The 21,471-nt window shown below is 35.0% G+C and overlaps 1 protein-coding gene across 2 annotated transcripts in view; it reads right to left on the bottom strand.

The window, feature by feature from the left end:
- BBS9 (Bardet-Biedl syndrome 9) overlaps nt 1-21,471 on the bottom strand; it is a 313,308-nt gene that overhangs the window by 216,678 nt on the left and 75,159 nt on the right. For both annotated transcript variants that reach the window (XM_075143047.1, XM_075143048.1), the window contains 3 exons: nt 20,513-20,608; nt 15,645-15,817; nt 13,314-13,466 (listed from right to left, as the gene is read on the bottom strand). In XM_075143047.1, the coding sequence (XP_074999148.1) occupies nt 13,314-13,466; nt 15,645-15,817; nt 20,513-20,608 (422 nt within the window). The remainder of the gene's footprint in view (nt 1-13,313; nt 13,467-15,644; nt 15,818-20,512; nt 20,609-21,471) is intronic.

Raw genomic sequence — 21,471 nt, 5'->3', positions numbered from 1 at the left:
CACATGCTTTTACACAAAAGAAAAAATAGCATAAGATAAAGCAAAATAAAATGCAAAAATACAATCCAGTAGACGTGAATTAAATACTGAAGATTAAGTCATCCTGCAAGCTTTTCATAACTTCTGCAGTTTATAATTTCTGCATACAATTAAAAAAACAAAGACAAACAGGAGAAGTGATCTTTAAATTTGTAAGAAAAGACAATTCAATGGATGTTTTAATGAATCATATTCCTTGTGATTCTGATCAAACAATTCAGACTTCTTCCCAAAAAGAGGTAAAAATCTGAAAGATAGCTATTAGTAGCCAACAAGTAATCTGCTTCATATGTGTTTCCACAATAAAAAAAGAAAAGAAATTGAGTGTATCAGATGCTCATAAAAGCTAAAAGGAATAAATGTAGCTAGAAGACATAGAACATATTGAAACACAACAGTCTTTTGAAAATACTTATTTTAAGACAGACTTTCAATTGCCTATTGGAATGTAACAGACAGCTAATGCACGATGAAATGCTCATTAAGGACAAATGAAAAAATAAGGAAAATGCAAGAAGTTTACTTTTCCTCCAGCAAAGCATGGAATTTTCTCAAAACTCTGAAACCCCACTCAAATTAGAACAGAGGCAAGGGCTACTGTTTTCTTTAACATGACAAATCTAATTAGCTAGCAAATATTTAACCAATAGCTAGAGGTTGCTCTTTAAGTACTAAATAATGAGATGTAATTAAGGTAGCAAAGGCAAAAGGTTACTAATTTAGGGCATTTCTATGGTGTAGTGTTTAAATTATAGGTTTTATACAAAACGCATGGGCCAATGCACAAGAAAAAAATCCAATTTTAACGGAATGCAGAACAAATTAACATTTTAACATTATAATACTGCTCAATTGTATAATGGGATTTTGCTAAGTGTCACAGAACAGAAAATAAAAGTAACACTCCAAGGTATGCTTGTTAACCTCTTTAAGCTAAATATATTACGAGCCTACTGACAGCAGTAAATAGACACATTGTAACATGAAAGACTCTGAATTCAAAGGCCTTTAATAGGTGTTGCTTTTTCTAAGTAGATTGGCCTTAAGAGTATAAACAATGAACAAGATAAAAATTATGTTATCCATACCAAATACTTTCAAATTTCCTAAAGGGAAATGGAATGATTCCTTTAAAAATACCATTTAAAAAGTCAGTTCCTGTGATACATAATGTCTTTTCCTCCACTTCTTCCCAAGTTACAGGAATTTAGCCTGGCAATTTAGCCTTCAGCTCCCATACATAATGTTTTCTAGGTTTACCAAAAGGCTTTTTGGAAAAATAAGGATTACAGCTGTTACAGTCAAAACCTGCCACCTCAACATTTCAGCATCCTGGTTGTCCATCCAATAAGGGACTCAAGTAAACACTAAATTTTAAGATGTCTAAATAATACCAAGTCTGTATCCATAACAAATTGCCAATATTAAAACAAGAAATTGTCAGCCACAAAACTTTGTCAAAGAACTCAAAGCAAGCAGAATGGGCAGAACATTCTATTTAATAAAAGCCTTAAAATAATACTTCTGTAGTTATGATACTCATCATTACTGTCTTCTTCCTTCCTGACTTCTGACCCCCTCAGTTCATTACACCAACTTTTCCTGCATTAACCACCTTTTTCCTTTTCATATTGGTTTAAATTATCCACAACAGAATAATTGAAGGCTTCACAATGTAGAAATACCTACTGTGTGGAAATTAGTAGTTAAGCACAACTGAAACATAAAATAGACATGTTGAGATGCCAACTGCCAAGAAGAAATGGAGAAGAAAGTTCTTTTCCCTTTTGTTTTTGTCAATTTACAGATTTAACCAACTGTTTAGCTCCAACATAAACTGTACCTTTTATTAAAAAGATCTAAATTGGGAGAATGACCACACAAGTTACATTTTTCCCCAGAAAGGTGGAGGAAAAGTCAGCTCCGAGCTGACTACAAGGAACATACACACAAAGAAACAGATTTTCTTTTTAAATAAAATGTCTATACTATTTTTTAATATTTTTTTTTTCCCCTCAGGAATCCATAGTGCACTACTATACTGCCTCTGGTAAGTAACACCAAGCAGAATCCTACCTCAGCCAATCAGGAGTGTGCGACGAATACATAAGCAGCATTAGATGTACTGGGCAGAGCAGGGGACTGATGGCCTGAGGTCTATTCCCACCTCTGACATTAGTCTATAGGGTAGACCAATGGTCTATGCAAGTCATTTTGAGCCAGCCATCATCAGTGACTAAATTAAATGTCACACCTGTAAGAGTACCCAAAATCAACAGAACAGTGATTCAGATGCTCATTCTCTATATAAGTAGTTGTAGAGACCAATGTAAAATTCTTTTAGATTAAGCTAGCAGACAAAATAGCTTGGTGTTGCTGGGTTTACAGTAAAGATACAACTGTAACCAAATCCACTTCAACACCCAACTCACACCAAGATCTGCAAGCATTAGATGAGTAAACAATTTAGTTAATTTGGCCCTCAAATATTTATTTCCCAGGTGGGGAAATTTTTTTGGGGGGAGGAGGAAAGTCTTTTTGTTTTGTCTTAAATCAGAGATTGGCATAAAATGCTATTAAATTACAGGACTTTTGTAGCTCTTCCCCTTATTATTTACTTGTTGGTATAATGAACATGTAAGTCGACACGAACCCAAGCATTTCACTGAATCCGAGTATCAAAGTCTCTGAAATATTTACTTGGCATGAATTTGAAACCAACATATACTTGCCATCCAACCACAATGCAAAATTATCATCTATTGTACATCAAAGAAATCAGTATCACTTATCGGGAGCTTACACCAGAAAATTATCTAGTTTGATATTATTTCAGCTACCTGAAAGCACAGCACCCATGTACACACTGGAAAAACAAGTATAGTAGCCACCCAAAAGCAAACTATTAAAATTACATCAGAAGCTGCCAAAAATGTTTTTAGTACTGCATGCAAAAATTAACCAAAACTGATAATAATTTAATATGCACCTAATTCATCACATCTGGACCACTCAATTAAAATGAGCAATTTCACAAAGATCATGTATCCAAACTCGCAAAGTAACCATTGTATCTTCCACCACGTATGCTCACTAGTTGTTCTCAGCTGTATAGCTTTTATGCCTCAAATGCTTTTGTACTGCATAATTACAGGGCTGATACAGAAAACTTTCTAGGGAGCATGAAATAATAGTGTTTTCCATCCTTCTGTGAAGACGGTATCAATTTTTTTATTCAAGTGTTGATTACGTTACTGCATAGCACTTCCTCTCTTGCCTATGGAGTCCATTTCTCCCAGTGAAAGAGCCTGTCAATGATTTAAGACACCGGATACCTTCAGCACAGGTATCTGAGATTTCAGATTATCAGATATGACATTTCTTTCAAAGAAATAAGACTTCCAGTATTCCTTTCTTTGGGGAATTGTAGCCAACCAATTCCATTTTCACTCATTCAAATGCACGCAGGTTCTTTCAGTCCCTACAGAAAGTTCTCATATATGGTCTCGTGAGCTTATGTCAGGCTGAGGATACAAGATCTACCCCTAAAAAGGAATATATTTTTTCCCTTTCAAAAAGGCATTAGCCAATGAAACAAATGTCACAAGAAGTGCCAAAGAACGTTTACATCACAAGAAGTGACATAAATCACTTCTTGCCTATATCCACCAGAGGGTACAATCTGCCCGTACCCCTGAGGACTGAATCAAAGTTTGGGGAATCCTCTGATAGGTCACATTGGTGCACAGCTCTAAAGTGGGAACCGCATCCAGGGTGGAGTGGGGAAAAAAAAAATTAATAAAATCACACCTCTGGTCCTTCAGTGATTTGAATGGAGCAGTGGGTGTTCAAACCTGGCTACTCACAGGTTCAAGGGGAGCAGTTCAGTAGACAGGGCTGTATGACACAGCACAGTGTAGCTGGAACCCTCCGTTATGGAAAATGTGACAGGCCAGACTGAATGCAGTCCAGCAGACCCCAGTTGAGGCGCTTTATGCCATATCTGTACACACAAGGACATTTTACTTCCAACCTCTTTCTCTTGTGACGGCTGCATTGTTTCCAGCTTTTACATCTAACTCCCTCCACAAAAAACCTTACTGAAGAGATGAGCAATTTTACTTATTTGTCCCACAAACCGGCTGACCTGAAGTGAAGACTGTCCCACACCGGAGCAAGTAATTGCTACCACAGACCAAAATACAGAAGAGTTGTGCCAGTAATCATAATATATGCTTCCCAAGCACAGCTAACTACTTTCAGACATTTTTGGAATACATCTTCTAATAAAAAGGGGCTTTGATGACATTGTAAGTATTCCACTGTTAAAGCTAAATAAGTCTTAAGGAAACAGAAACATAACACTATTTGAACACCAATAAAATAGAGAATTTTAATTATATGTAATAGCCAATAAGCTACTTTTAGTGGCTATGAAAAAACTACATTTAGCAGAAACAGCAATAAAACAAGAGAAGTTAAATATAACTCCTCCAAAGAACAGCATATTTATTCAAGCCAAAAAGAGCTAATTTATACTATGGGTGTAGTTCTCACTGACATTATCTGGGGAAAATGACTATTACAGGAGCGGGTGTGATATATAGCCTTTGAGTCATGCATGATAAACCCTAATGGTTTTGCTTTGAGGTAAAAGTCCTTACTAATCAAGTAATGAATCATTCCCAAAATGTCGAGTTTCTGAGGCCATGTGTGTCAGAAGTGCGACTCTAGAGAGAATACTCAATCATTAATGATCACTTCTGGGATTTTTATCAACCGATTAATAAACAAGGAAAGGAGTTAAGGGGCTTGAACAAAGAGTTAATGGACCTTTAATGACATTCCATGTGTTTTAATGAATAGAACACAATGAGTTTTATTTGCCACTGACCACAAACCACCAACGATTGAAGTGCTCCACACAATGCAAGTGTTAAAATAATGCAAGGAACAGTACTTATGCTTTCAAAAGGTTAGAAAATTATGTTTATTTAAAAAATTGTAATGCCCACACCTATTTCATATTATACCTATGTAGTAGATTACAGATTAGAAATAAAGAGCCTAGCTTCCTAAATCAGTAGATGGATATAAGGTAAGGAGAGAAATAGGAAGATTATTTTTCTTTAGTATATTAGGTGCTGGACCTGTTGGTATCAACTATCACGGAAGTAAAATTCTGGCTCTTAAGATATACAATTCTAAAAAGACATTCAGGAACAATTCTGAAGACTGAAATGAAGATACGATGAATTATGTGTATATACGTATATATATGCATGTGCATGTGTACACAAACATATATACTTCTGTACAAACATATATCCTTTTGTACTACTGCCTATAAGTTACCTACATCTAAGGAAGGCAAAGGCATATGCCTTCAATATACTCTTCATCTTTGTGCTGAAATCATTATGGAAATATCAAAAGAAATTACTCCATCTAACAGTCTGAAACCACCAAGGATTACTAACCTAGAGCATTTCAGTTCCCTACAAAAAAAAAACCAAACCAACTGACTATAGGGAAGTCAATTCAATCGTCTGAGTCTGCAACCAAGTCCCAGAAATAACAGACCCAAAAATCAAACGGGAGGGTGTCATCTGATAGCTGGGGGAATCTTATTCTGAGAGCAGAGAAAAACGGGAAACAAACAGAGGCAAAGAGGGGAGATTGTGCTTCCTTTCAAAAGGCAGTGACAAGATCCAAATCTCTTGCTGAAGAGATGAAAATAAGTTAGAAACTTCCAATTAGAGTGGCTCTGTTTTCCACACAGCTGTATTTTTCATGCTGTCTAACAACAAAATGCACATGTACATGCACATTTAAAAATTCCTTGGCAGAATTTAATTATAATTTACTCTAAGTGTCAGATACACATACCTTCAATAGTTGGGAAATTCAGTATCAGGAACTGGACAAAGCTGGAAGAGCTGTCACCAGTTTGAGTTAACTGGACTCCAGGAAACTGAGCAAGAGAGATACCAGATACGAGATCAAACCTCGAGTGCATGCCTACAGATCGAAAGACAGAGAGCACCTGCAATTCTGCTTGTCACAGCATCCAACAGCACAGCAAAAGGTTAGAACAGATCTGCAGAGAAAGGTGCGGACAGTCACAGAATTGTTCCACACCAGCTGAAAGACAGGAGATCATGAACCGCCTCCAACTGGGAGCCACACAACTACATTAGTGCGGTGCTATGAAGAAGGTGTATCTGTATGGTTGTTGTTCAACTTTGACACAGGTGCAAAGCTTCCAGATGTTATCACATTCACATCTAGCTGGTGTTGAACACAGATGAAGCAGATGTGTGACTGTCCCTAGGCATAAAGGCAAGCCCTTAAACACTGGGCCAGAACCCCATGTCTTATAAACCAGGCTCTCTGGAATAATGGTGCTTTAAATCAGCTGAGGATCTGTTCTGAAAACTACTCAAAAGTGTTAGACAAGAAGGACAAAATATGCTTACATTTAGATACTTGTCAACTGTTAAGTGGAATATTGGTTTTCATTTGAAGTGCCGAAATTTCAGAGAGGAAATCACATGATTCAGAAGATACAATTCAGAATCATCTAGTTATCTCAATCATGATAATGATTTACACCCAAACCTAATTTTGCCTGATAGTGTCAAATACTATAAAATGGACAAGAGCTGGCACACAGTATTTTAATACTTAAAATACTGCTTGACAAGGTTTCAACACTCTTGCTTGATCACAAACCACAATGAAAGAAAGACATAACGTGCATGGGCAGCAGCACTAGGGTGAAAATTCCTCACAATTGTCTTGTAAAGTAAGATGTGCTCAAAGGGATTCTAAGTTCCTTTAAGTTCTGTCCAAAATTCAGATTAATTACACATTCTGCTGAAACCTCAAGAAACATAAATATTTAGTGCACTTCCTGTGGCCTCCTAAATTATGTCCAGGGATACAAAAGATTTGCTTTTTCTCCATAGATTGAACTTTGAAAGTTTATTGTATCATAGCTTTCTCTTTTTGGATGCTTTTCTAAAAAAACATTTAGTTAACACTTTAACATGAGGGGAATGTTCTTTTTGTGTGTGTATTTTACAGTAAACTTAAACAAAGCTGCAGGTCATATGCTACATGCTTTAATCAGGTGTTGCTCTAATTTTTTTTTCTTTCTTTAAGAAAGAGTGCTACAAAGTTAGCTTTAGATTTGATTATTTAAATGTCAACTTTCAAGACTAGAACAGATCCTGTCGTGTAGTACGGCTACTCAATGTCACTCTGAAAATAACATGGGATTGAAGGGCTCCAAAAGGATCACACCAGTTGCAAGAAAAGCTATCCATAAACAAAGAACAAACATAAGGACACCTAAATACCAATCTTGCGCTGTGGCATGAAACTGTGGGCCAGTCCTAAGTTTTAGCAGCTGGCATTAACTCATAGCACAATTGCTTAAATTCCATCTCAAAAACATGAAATAGTCCATATTTCTGTTTAAATTAGGTTACAACAAAGAGACAGTTGTGTAATGAAGCTTATAAAGTTCTGAAAATATTAGAAGCACCTTTCTTCAAAACTGTCATATGAAAGAGAAAGGGCAACTCCTGTGACATTACTTATTAAAAGAACCAGTGCATTCATTTAGCGACATTTGACTTCCAAATCCTTTGCAAAATTCATCTGTTTCTCCGGAAGGCTCTACTGAATGCTCAAGATCCCCAACTAAAATCCAGGGCTGTATCCGTGAAGGACAGCTCACATCATAGACCTCAGGGAAAACTGCTAACCCTTACATGCAGATGAAGCTTTCTCAGTCACAGACAACAAATTCCTACACAGTTTACTGCTGTGTAAAGAATTAAAATGGATCCTCCCAATGGAATTGCCTTCTTTATTCTAAATGAGGAGTCATGGTATCTCTACCTGGAAGCAATTGTGTTTGTTGACCACTTCTAACAGACTGATGGTGAAATGCTACATTTACCTTTCCAGCGCTGCTAGCTATATGAACAAGATCAACAACATAGGAATGCTGAAGGGAGAACAGATGAGGGAGATTACACTGAAAAAAATCTGTAGGAATTGTTTTGTTCCTAATCCCTGTAAACAGCAACCTATGAGCACCTTTTGAAATCTGAAAGACTATTTGAATACTTTTCCCCTTGTTTCAAGCAGAGTTTTTAAGTGAAAAATTCCTATGCGCGTGAATCTCTTCAAGCTGCAATTCATATGCAGAACTCACAAGATGCAAGACCAAGACCAGACAAGATAAATACAAATCATATACTAAAGACAGCAGAATGAACTGGACAATTTCTAGTCGTTTACAGCGCAAGATCTGAAAATTACTTGGTTGAAAAGTGGTTGAAAAGTGGTTGAAAGCCACTTTATTGCTGCTTACAGCCCAGTATTTCTGTGAGACAGGTTATTCAGTAATAATATAAATGAGATTACCATGACAGAATAGCTGAATTAGGAGAAAATAAAGGGAATAAACTTGCAGTATCAATTAGTTCTAGCAGTTCTGTTTAGAAAAGTGTGTTAGGTCTTCTTACTAATGGCAAGACGCTCTCAAATTTATAAAGCACCTTAAAGAAAGAAAAGCTAAAATGTATCACCAATCAAAAATAAAGACCCACTGTTGTAGAACATGTAGTTATTAAGCCTAGATGTCTAAGGTTATGCAACTGTGCTGACCATTTATGTCAGACTTGTTCTGTCGGTCCATTCTTAGTAACTGTCATTTCCAATGACCACACAAAATTTTACAGTGACATGAAGATCCAGAAATCATTAAGATCCTCTATACATTTTTTAAATTAGGAGACTGGGAGGGGAGAGACACTATTAGTATTTCTACTGAGACAGGGGACATCATCTATCTCGTCTGGTTAGGTGGCCACTGCAAGTCAGCAGTAGTGCACTGGCTTGACAGTGCACAAATAAGCAACTGACGTGGGGGTGCCGGGGCCATGGGTAAGAGTTGCCATGTCAGTATTAGAAAGCACAAGCGAATTAGTGGTTTTACAGGGTGGGGATGAAGAAGCCTCAGAACACGAGGAAATCTGAGGTACTGTGCAATTAGTGGCATCAAAGAATAGGAAGGGAGCTACGTTTACCACATATGATGGAAGTGTGGGGATATAGGAGAAATTTGCTTCATAATTTGTCTTAATTTTGCTACCTTTTATTGTAATACAATGCAAGGTAGAAGCCACTGCTTTGTCATTACATTTTTTTGTAAACTTGAACTGCTCAATCTTGTCTCAGATTCATGTTTTACGTACTTAATATTGGGTAAGCAACAGTAAGTGCCCTAGGAGAACTCCACCCCACGTTTCAAATTCATCCTTCCTCCTCTTTCCCTAAAAGAATGTAACTGCAGTAGTCTTCTAAACATGGTTATTGGGTTAAGCACAGCTTACAACTAGACACAGCTAGTATTGCTTAGATTCACTAGGATAAAATCCATGTGGGTTGAAATAAGAAATTGAACCATCTGATTTTTATGACACTTGTTAATTCCAGCTTATATCTGGAAACCCAAATAATGATTCTCAAGAGTCAATGCATGAAAATTATAATTCCAGGGCAAGCACCTGCAGCTACTGCCAAACTACGAATTTTTTTCAATATGACAGAAAACACATTGCAGAGATTAAAGATCATTAAATTACACTTTCAAGCAATAACATGTCTCTAGCAGGTAAGCATTATACAAAGTACATGCTGTTTACAACAGCTACCATAAAATTTGCTCATTTCATATTTGAAGTCCTTTAAACTACAAAACATCTATGCAATCTCAACTACTGTTCAATTGCTTTTAAATTTATCTAATTAAATTCCTTTCTTAGAACAAGAGCTAGCAGCATGTCCAATTGCACTAGTAATTTTTTTAACCAGAGATCAAGAAATTAATTCATAGGTATACAAATAGCATCTACTGCAAATTGATTTTTTCCATTATTTTCATAGCACCTTCCTACAAATCATTCCTAAACATCATAAGAATAACATTTCCTTTTTCTAATATACAAGGCTACTGTATATATAACAGCTTTTCTTTTCCTTCCGAAATAGAACACCTGATGTCACTATTTGTTAACTGTTGTTAATACTCACTGAAATCTATTTAGACCTATAATATTACTTCAGAAAGACAAATTCTAGAAGAAAAGATTAAACAGGACTATAAAACCAAAAGCAAGTTTTTCATCATTGCACACACTGATGCCTGCTTATTTCTCTGTTATTGTAAAGATGAAAAGTAGGCTAAAGTTTCGCTATAATAAACCCATTAGTAATTTTATTGTAGCACTAAATACATCCTGACTTGTTGGTAATGTACAAGGACTAATACAAAAATTTAGTTCATAAATAGAAATGCTTTTAAGCAGAGAATCAAATGCAGCTTGATTGATTTTCTCTGGTTTGGCATCTATAGGTTTGACACACATTGTACATCTACCTACATATCACACAACTTTTACTTGAAGTTGAAAATCTGAAAATTAACATTTACAATCTACTTCAGTCGTAAAATTCAAGTAAGTTCAGCAATTCATAACAATTTGTACGTGGGCAAAGAAACTGCACAGAGTAAGTTTAAAGTAGGTATGTATCACACCTAGGCAATGAAACTACATGAATTGAATATTCACCATTATTTGATTTATTTAAGGCTGTTCACACAAGGCTATATTTAAGGCTCTTTAGGGCTGTTCACACAAAGGTTATATATCTGCTGTATAACTGATCTGATGCAAGGAAATAAGGGAAGCAATAAGAGGCACCTTTATATCACAGTGGATTTGGAGAGGTTATACCATTATAGCTTCAATTTAAAAAAAAATCCTAAGCTATAATAGTTATTCTATTAAGAATGTAACTCGTATAGAGCCCAAGTCCTGGAGATTCTGGGTTAAAAAGAGTAAAAAAATCGCATACTTAGTATAAGTATGGAAACTCCTTCCTGTTCTAGATGAAAAGGTTTGGAATACACTATAAAACCAAAACATATACATTTCTCTTCTGACTGCAAAATCCAATGTAAAAAGTAACAAAACCTTTCTTTGTACCTAACAATTACTTCGATGAAAAACAAGGGGATAAAACAATGCAAATTTTTCTTTTCTCATTATAAAAATATTTAACATAAGGGACAAGATGAGATTCTCAGACAACGGTAAGAGAATAAAAATCAATTTCTTTTCTAACAGTTAGGAGTATTTTATGGTGGGGTTTATCATATCTATTTTATTACAAAAAACTCTAAAGCTTCTACTTCACTTATTCAGAGTTCAATCCAAATTCCACTGAAGCAAGTAAGAGTCATTCCACTAAGAGTCTACAGGGTATGGATCATCATTCTTCAGTGAATACATTCTGCATTAGGAAAACTACTAAACACAACCATGATGTTCAAAATAGACATCTTTCCAAAAGGAAAAATAGAGACAACTTGTTTGAACAATTCTTCTGAAAAGCAGTATTCTCAAAAATACAATCATATTAATTCCAATGTCAAAAAAGCTACACGCTTAAAAGAGTTTTTGGAGTGAGACTTTATACTGTTCATATTTATCCGGCTTCATTATTCCTTTACTGAAAACACATGTACCATATTTTTAATACTTCAACTATTTGCATTAGATATACTTGTTCAAATAAAGACAGAAGATGATACTGATTTAAAGAAAACAAGGTCTTTCCTAATATAGGAAATGCATCATCGAGCAATTTCATTTCACCCACATAGCAAAGAGACAATATTAAATCCTACCACAGCTCTCACTTTCAAAACAACATATGCAGCCATGGGGTCTCTACGGTAATTACTATTTTACTATACTTTTGTTTGTACTAACAATAACAACATTTCTTTGTTGCAAGGGGATTCACATGAACAAAAGAAAATGACAAAGGAAATCTACCAAAAAAAATGTGAGCTTGCCTAAACCAAAGTTTTAACAAATGTGGAAAAACGTAAGCATTTGTTCTCCAGAAAGAAATCTTTTTCCTCATTCTCCTTTCAACTACACTTATTCTAATTAAGAAAGCTTACAAAAGTTAATTGTTAAGAAAAGCACCCATCTAACCTTGGTTTGAAGGACCTTATAAAATAAGCTTCTGCGATATGCATCTATTTCAACTACCCGATTTTTGTCATATTCTCAGAACTCATCTTTCAATTCAACTGCATAAGAAAACTTTTAAGTTTAAGGGCAACAGTTCTACACAGCAAAAGCAGACTCAAGAGACTCACTTTTGTTTATCTTTAGGGCTTATTTAGTCATGCCATTTCAAAGTGTTAAAAGAATCACCCATCTATCACAACAATACCTAGTATTTCTTAAAGTAACCAGAAAACCCTCACTTTCAAACTTAAACCATCTCACAGTTAACTCATTCACAGTAAAGACTGAAATAAAGGCAAATCTGACTCATGTATAATGACACATGGAAAGGCAGTTTTCTCCGATTTAGAGAAATGGTTTTTTAGAGGCAACAGTAAGGAAAAATATTTTTCCTTAACACCTTTTTTTTTTAATTGTTGTGATAATCAACAGTGCATAAAGGTAAGTTTTTTTTCCAGCAAGGAATCTAATTGTGACTCAGCTTCTCTAACAAAGCATGTTAGAAAGTAAAATCAGATCCTCCAACAGAAAAGCACAAAGCGCATGAAGTAACTTCTTAGCAAAGGGGACGCATCATGAAACAAGGGTTATTCTAAAGCAATGCAGAGCTGAGGCAGGATAAGGAAGAAAATTTGTTTTATTCTTTGTGTACCTCCAGTATGGGGATGGTTTAGGAATGAATTTTTTTTAAACATTGTTCTTCTGCAGCTATCACATTCTGAAATGATTAGAACATAAAATCCCCATGAGGAAGGACATGGTCAGCCTCAGACAAGTTTGTTGTGAATGTTACACCAGCCAAACCATTCCACCAGTTTACAGTGTATCCTGAACTATTTACACAAGCTATGAACTATAAAATATTTTCACATGAACTATAAAATATTTACACTATCAACATCAGTTAGGAAAGAATGATGTGCTGTCAAGCTGGTGTGACCCAGGAGTAAAGATTTTGTGGTCGCAGATTAAATAAAACTATTGCAAATCATCTGGAAAGTTACAGGGAATATTACGTTAAACAAATTACTGCTTCCTGGTCTGTTGGATGGTAAATGTAACCAGGAAAGCATAGCTTATATGCTTTAAGCTAAGTTTTACCAACAACATAAAGAAAGGTTAGACTCATAATCAAACTGTACTGACCTCTCTGAATGTTCCTTCTAGCAAGGTGTCCAGATGTTGAAGAGGAGCAGGAGTTTTGTCTTTGAATCGTGTCAGCAATCGCCGCTCAATAGCTCGAAACTGTACAGCCCTTTCAGATAACAGCTCCTGAAATTTTTCAGCATTCAAACGTAGCTGCAATTTGAGGGTTTTCAAAAATTCAGGTTAAGGGTCATATACATTATGCATGCACATTCCAAATGAAATAGGAGAATGATAGTAAAATTTTTGGGAGAGTGTATATTATTCAAATATGATAATGTCATTTATACCAGTTTCATATTTTACACTCCTCATGAAGCTTATTAACATTTTCAAGAATTATCATTTGCCACTGAAATCAAAACTAATTGTCAACAGCCACAATAATCTGTGAAAATGCGTAAATATCTCATCAAGAAGCCTAATAACAAGAGTAAAATTTCACCACCAGGATCTCAAGGCTTCTTCTTGGTTTGATGTGCTATTTATGACACATACACACAGTGTATTGGACTTGATATTCATTGCAGAAGAAAGTAAATGGTTATTCCCTTAAGCATGGATAGAAGTACTAAATTCTGCACTGTTTAAATGATTGTCTTTTTTGGAAATGAAATCCTTTTTCCTTTTATATATACTGATCAGATATAACAACAAACTTTCTTAAGTGTTCACAAAACTTTGAACAACATTGTACATCAAATGCCCAGATAATAAGAATTCTTATCTTGTCTTTTAATCACCTTACCATTTTCTAGTACATGCCTCTAACACAAAAATCACTAAATAAAGGCAAGTCTTTCAAAAAGCTAGGACTCCTCTGTACAGCTGACATGCTGTAACTAGGAGAAATTATCAGAAGAAACATTAAGACACACAGCTTTCCAGATGTGAACATTTTGACACACATCCACTTTAAAGTGCCCCAAAATGAGCAGAAAAATTAAGTTTCCTAAATTTAGAAAACAGATTATATTTTAAAATAAGCAAACGTACCATTCTGTCAGTACATGATTATGAAGGACAGTTCAGGGAAGCTAAGAAAAAAAGAAACACTATGCAGCTTTTCTAGAAGTAGGAGGAAAAAAGGGACATCTCAGGTAATATTCTCCCAAGCTTGCCAAAAAAGAGTGTGTTGAAGCTACAGAGATGGGAGTATTAGGATCCCCTTCGTAGGTCATTTGATAATTTTTAGACCAGATAATTATTGTAAAATTTCAGAAACTTCAAAATAGCCAGCTGCAACATAAGTAGATCCTAAATTAGCATTCCAGCAATCACACCTACATTTCAAACTTCAATATATTTAAGCTTGTGATACAATCTAAATGAAGCCTACGTTTAAGATATTTCTACAATTCCCAAACTACAATTCCCAAACTACAATACCCCAAACTTTTTGAATGCCAAATTAGTTGAAAGACTAACAGAATAACTACTCATGAGCTTGAGAGATAGACCTGGATCTAGGCTGACTCCTTAAAAAATCCCAAAGAATCCCGACTACGACTTCAATCTTTCTGTGTGGTGATGGCTCCACCTCACAGAAAATTTGGCAGCATGAAAGAACATCCAATAGTATTTCTCACTCTTACATACATATGTTGCTGCTTTTGTCTATTACATGAGTTTAACAGAAATTTTCAAATAGCTATTCTCTTTTTTTACTGGAAAGGCGGGGGCAGGGGGAAGGAGTGCATATATTTTATTTTATTAGCTATTTCTACAAGCTAGTTGAACTATTGGAGATTTTTCATTGTCATTTGCATGACCAAACAGGAAAAAGTAATTACATTTATTTTATATCTGGTCTGGTAAACTTCCTTGAGCCTCCAATGTTATTTCTACAAGGGCAGTCAGTTTTTTAAAATCTGAAGGGACTTTTTATATAATTACCAGGATGAAGTAACAAAAAAAAAAATGCTCATGGCTTCATTATTACGGAAAAGTAAAATAGCCTAAAACTAAGGACAAATTTTAGAAACAATTACACAATTAACATGACGTTAGTGAATGAAGAACCCATGGCTTCCGTACAGCCAGTAAGCAGAAAGGCAAATACTAGTACTATAATTTGTATTATTTGCAGACTCCACACTAGCTACTTGCGCTCTGCTAATCACAAGGGCTGTTTCAGAGGCACGGCATACTCCATATGTTAAAAACTAAATGACGACATTTTTTCCAGCACTAGTTTAGATGCAACTTTCTATTTTCTGAAAGCCAAATGCCCGTGATAGCTATAGTTATAATCCGATTAATCATAGTACTGACTTACAAACAATTTTTAAACTAACAGAACATTAACGATTCACATACTATGTAATGTACCTCAAAATGTCGATCAATTAGTTCAAAATATTCTTGCAGGGGAATTGAACCAGAAAAGGTACATGCAAAATCTTTGCAGTTTTGCTTCTTGAAATGTTCTTCAAGTCGAAGTGTGAGCTCTTTTGTTATTAGCCAAAGGTCTTCTAACTGATCACTCTGGATCCTATATCGTTCTTTGAAAACAAGAACAAATACAAAACTAATAAACACACATTTAAGCCACATACATTCACTACACAACATAGTTTAGATAACACACAAATTTAACTTGCTAACTGAATCCAAAGTGTATATGAGATTTTCATAAAAGATACATGTTCACTAGTGTTAAAGAAATACTTGTATTTTATTGATGTCAGTCCTAAATACTCTCTCTTTTATTCTAACTTTAACGGGCAATTTTGTAGCACAGAATTAAAGTATTTATTACCTCAGGACTAGTTACTTCAGAGTATAGGCCTGTTTCATGAAGAACAAAAAGCTATGAAGAACTACCATAATAAGGAAACAAAAGAATTACTGGATGATATTAAGTCATAACAACAGGCTGTCTGCAATTCTCTGCCACAACACAACCTTAGTGAGCTTTTCTAAGGGTTGGAGGCAGAATCAGGCTCAATTCACTTTGGACCATGACAGAGGCACAGCATCCTAAGCATCTGATAACAGTAGTAACAAACTAACTCCAATCCACCCAAAATCTTGAATGTCTTTTGGAAACAGTTATTAAGTTCTTAGATAATACACTCAATATAATTTTTATTACATCTCCACTTCCTGGAATATCTTCTAGTAGGAAAAGTATTACTCTAACTAGTCATAGACAACAATATTCAGTTTTGATAGTGCTATGCTTCACTCTAGATACAGCTAATATTAGTAGAAGGTGATTTTTATCCATCTACACACTATGGCTTTGTAAAAATGGCTTCGTGTAGAAAGGAAAGTGTTCATATAAACTGAAGTGAAAAAACAAATCCTGTTAGCCAGTGTTATCTGTCCCAGCAAATTCATTTAACTTATCACATTTTAGTAAATTTCAAATTATCGGGCTAGTGGGATTTTATTTCTGTTGTTTCTAGTCCACATTTGTATAAGCCTCTCTTCAGTTTCCAGGAAATCAGAACGAATGAAAAGTTGAGAGGAAAACATTGTTGAAAATTATAGCAGCATTTTAATTTTTTTTTTTCTCCAGAAAAACACTTTCAAACAACAGTTCCTTATTTCTTTTCATTACTCATCTACCAATACCTTATCCAAAAGGATAGATTGAAATGCAGCTATGAGGAAAAAGAGTTGCTGGAGTTTGATACAAAATAGTTCCTTTTTTGCCCTTGTTAACAAGGTTCACAGTAAATCAAATTAACCAGAATTCTTTAGAACTTGAATGTACTTATTTAAAATTTTGTCAACATTAGTAATTCAAGATTGTTTGACATTACCACTGGCATCATTCCCAGGATACGTATTTCACTGAATAGAGAATGACAAATTCTGTTTACAGTGTAACAGGAAAGAAGCAAGTTTTATTTAAAAACATGCCTGTTAAAGAAAAGAACACCATCTGCTAAAGATAACATTCAGCCTAACGTCCATTTTTTAAACACTCACAATGTAATGGCTGGACTTAGTTGGATGTATCATCATACTTTGCTTTAAGTGATTTTTCCTTGAGGGAAATTAGCTCAGATGTTTTCAGGCCAAATCAACAGTCATTCCATTTATAACTGACATATCTAATACATTAATGGTTTAAAATGGATAAAACTTATTTCCTCCAAAATGCATATTTAGTTTCCATACATTGTTTGTTGGTCAATACAAACACAATCTAATTTTACCATGGCCTGAGTAGAGAGCATTGCAGTCATTTGCTTTACATGATCTTCCAGCTCTCAAAAAAGACAAATTAGATTTAGAAACTGTATGAAACTGAGAATCTTTAGTTGTACTAAACACATGCTTTAAAGAGAAATACAATGAAAAAACTAAAGAAATAACTGTGCTTCTGCTCATCCTGTACTTTTATAATAGTTAACCAACTTGTGTTAGCTTTCTGTTAAAATAAGCTCTGTTACAGAAAATTACAATAGATTTTCAGAAAATTCTCAAATGGAAAAGCAGGAGATTGAGGAGCACCAATAGGTTGTATAGGTTACAAAGGCTTTTAACACTACAACAGGTTGTCCAACTAGCACAACCTGCATTAAGAATGGTTGCCCTGACAGGTTATCTGAAGGAAGTCTAGAAGATTCTTTTCATTTCTAGCTAGGAAGCCTGCATCAGCAGAAAAAAACCCAGCCACAATTAGCAGTCAAGCCTTCTTTCCACTTTGATTAAACGACAGTTTTTAAAAATTTCAGCAAAAAAACCTTAAAACCTTAATCTGCATGGGGCAAGCTTCTTTTTAATATGTATTAACTGTCAAAATGAACTGCAGGCTGGGCTTCTTTGCAGCAGTCCTCTTGACAGGCTGAAGTAACATCTTCAATTACTACACTGTTCGAAATGGATTAGCTAATACAACTAAAAACAAACGTGAAAACAGATGTCATTCATGTTTGCAGCTTCAGCAGTGAAACCCAACTGAACCTAGAGACTTTCATTCCCACATGCAGTTCCTCCCATTCAGAACTTAAGGTCCATTTGATAAGGGATATGGAAAAAGATGTCTTCTTCCATTCTCCAAGATTAACTTCTTTCATAGAAAAAAATAAGGATTGATCAGTCCCAATGAACTTTTTTACTTTTCTGAAACACCATTACTTCTAGTCACTATTTATCTACACATACAATTTTTTTTTTTGAAGAACATTTCCACAATGATAATGTTGCATAAGCACTTTTACAAAGTATAAACTCAGTGTCAAATTACATAGCAGAATAAGGACCTCCCAAATAATACATAATTTCATCTGCATTCATTAGTTCCATAGAAGATCTGTCCACTCGAGCACAATAATTTTAGTATCATGAAATTCTACCAAACAATGCTTTTGCATTACGGATAGTCTCTGTTTATAAAAATACTCTGCATTATGCTTGAGCATCAGAACTTTTACAATTTTTTTTCTTTAAATAAGTTTTTCTTAGGTAACATTTCAAACAAGCAAACCCCCCTAAGAAATTCTGTAATCAACACAATCCAATGCATGAAGTGGATGATGGAAACAGGCTGTTAACATAGAAGGTGGCATCAAACAACTCATTTGTTTTCTAAATTAAGGATTCCCAGACACAAGAAATGAATAGCCACACTAAGAGAAACAGATATTTTGAATCTCCTTTGTAAAGTGAACTTCACAAGTAAAGCAGTGTGGGAAAGTTTATAGTAAGACTGCAAGCGTCATTCCTAGCTAGTGAATAAACAAACCTGAGAGGAAAAGCTTGAGGGTTTGGGGTGGGGGAATTAAAAGTTATAGCCTCACTAGAAGCTAAAATACATTCATTACATATACAAATATTTGTCCCTTACACAGCATCAGGTTTAGCAACTATGCAAAACAAAGTCCACATGAAAGATTCTAATTGTAATCCAGAAAAAAATAGTTATTTATAAATCCTTTAAATTCTTTAGTTTTTAGAAACTATCATTGCATGTCTAGTTAGTTTAAACTGTTAAAGATCTACTATTTAAACAAATATTAAAAACAAACTAACAATAAACCAACATGCAAATAACGCATACACAAACCAATACAAATGGATTTGAACCTTAGAAATGTAAAGTGATTCTTGGTACAGTGAAACAGATGGTTTCTTTTTTTAACACATTTGAGTACATTAGAAAAGGTATTAAATATTATCTCATAGCTCACAGCTGATGCCACCAATATTTATATAACCCATGATGAATACTGATTTTTGAAAACAGTGAGGCAAATTATTTTTGTGTCAAAAGAATTTCACATCAACAAACTAGATTCTGATTTCTCACTCAAAACAGTTTTCATAAAGCATTCACAGAGTGTTCCATTTGAAAACTCTACAATGCGCAATAGGTATTCTAGCTTTTCAATTTGTTAGTCTGCTGTATTAAATGAAGACTTTGTGCTCTGCTGGCATGGAAAATGCTAAACATAATTGAACTGATTTGGTTCCAACGCACAGGCCAAGAAAGAGTTTAGCGAGTTGAGTAGTTGTACAAGGCAAGACCATAAACTCTCCAAAATGAAGAGAACCAATCTTTTTTAAAGAGCACAAACTCACAGGTGGTTGGAACGTGACTCCTTAATTCACAAATTGCCCTACACAAGACCAGGTAACAGCATATCTACATGCGTGTTCATACATTCTGTAAACATAATAGGAAGGATATTAAATCCATAATCCTATACTTACAAAGATACACAGGCATCTAAAGAAAGAGACAGGCATTTACTTAGATGTAGAGAAGCAAGTACATAGGGTTTGATGCCTAATTAAATTCAAGGATTACTGAAAGTCATTGGAGAGTTAGAAACCTGCTTTTTAATCCCTTTCAAAAACTCCAGTAGATGACTACTTCCAAACACAGGCGTTGAAATACCTTTGAGGAAAAGAGGGTTTTTCCATTATTATAATGACAGTATTAATTCATGAATAAAATCATGGCTAAAACTTGAAGAAAATCCAATTTCTTCAGAGACTTGTCACTGTAGTGTACTGTATTTTGAGTATGATTTTTGTTTTGTTATGAAATTTTGTGCCTTCCCTAGTAACATAATTAGATACTTGAGAGGCGATAAGAAACGGTCAGTTAACACTTTGAAACTCCTGTGTTAATTCTCACACAGTGATTATCCTTCTTTGTATGATCCACATTCTCATTTTGTACATATATTAACTGATGATCAGGCCTCTTTTACATTAATACTAATAGCACTTACGTGATGTTTTTGAAGCAAGGAGAGTGGTTTTCGAACCAGTTAAAAACTGAAATCCCAGAACATTTGCCTGGTCATCCTCAGACGGATCAACAAAGTCTGAAAGAGAAAGTTAAACACATTTTTCTATAATTCGACACTGGTATTCAACAAACCTCAAGCCATAGGCAGGACCATATCAACCTTTGCACGAGTGATTTAGGAAAGGCAATCTGAATGAGACTGCTCCCCTTCTTAGGGCTCAGAAGTAAAGAACATCAGCAGTAGTTTGGTATACCCTCCCTTCATTCACAGGTGGAAGCTGAGCCACACACTGTTGTTTTCCCCAGCCTGGAAACAAAAGGTAGATTTCTCAGAGGTTCAGTCTGTACCATCTAAAAAGAATTGTGTACAGCCCAAAGACTATCACCTTCTACCGGATGAAAGGTCACCTTTAATTCAGATATTTATGCAAAAATTATGCAGAAATTATCATCAAAATGTTTAAGCACCCTCTTTTTTCAGCTTTCAGCACAGAGCACAACAAACATCTAGCTTGCTAAAACTAGCTGTTCTGCAAAGTCCCTGCATGCCCCCCTTTCTTTTCATTCCATGTAGTGGATCATACCAGGTTAAAAGGCTAAATTTTAGAGTACAGTATTTTCAAAACCATTCCATGTCACCTCTCCTCCCAACCTTCCCCTAAAAATAAGGCAAAACAGGGAGTAGAAGAGATACAGTTTTTATTGAGTACACCAAGAATCCAAAGTTCCTTCACAGATCTCATCATAAACAGCAGGCTCTTTTTTTACCCCTCCCATCATCACTGAAAATGGGGTGAATAGAAATCAGAAGATTTTAATACCTTCTTCTGGAACACATTAGGCTTATGCTTTGTGTTATATTTTCAACAGTGCATCCCTAGGTTAAAAATTAAATATAATGCTCTATTTTGAAAGCATTATTGCTTAGCCATAATGGAA

This window comes from Calonectris borealis, chromosome 2, assembly GCF_964195595.1.
Source record: "Calonectris borealis chromosome 2, bCalBor7.hap1.2, whole genome shotgun sequence".
Classification (NCBI taxonomy): domain Eukaryota; kingdom Metazoa; phylum Chordata; class Aves; order Procellariiformes; family Procellariidae; genus Calonectris; species Calonectris borealis.
This window is presented reverse-complemented; position numbering and strand designations above follow the sequence as displayed.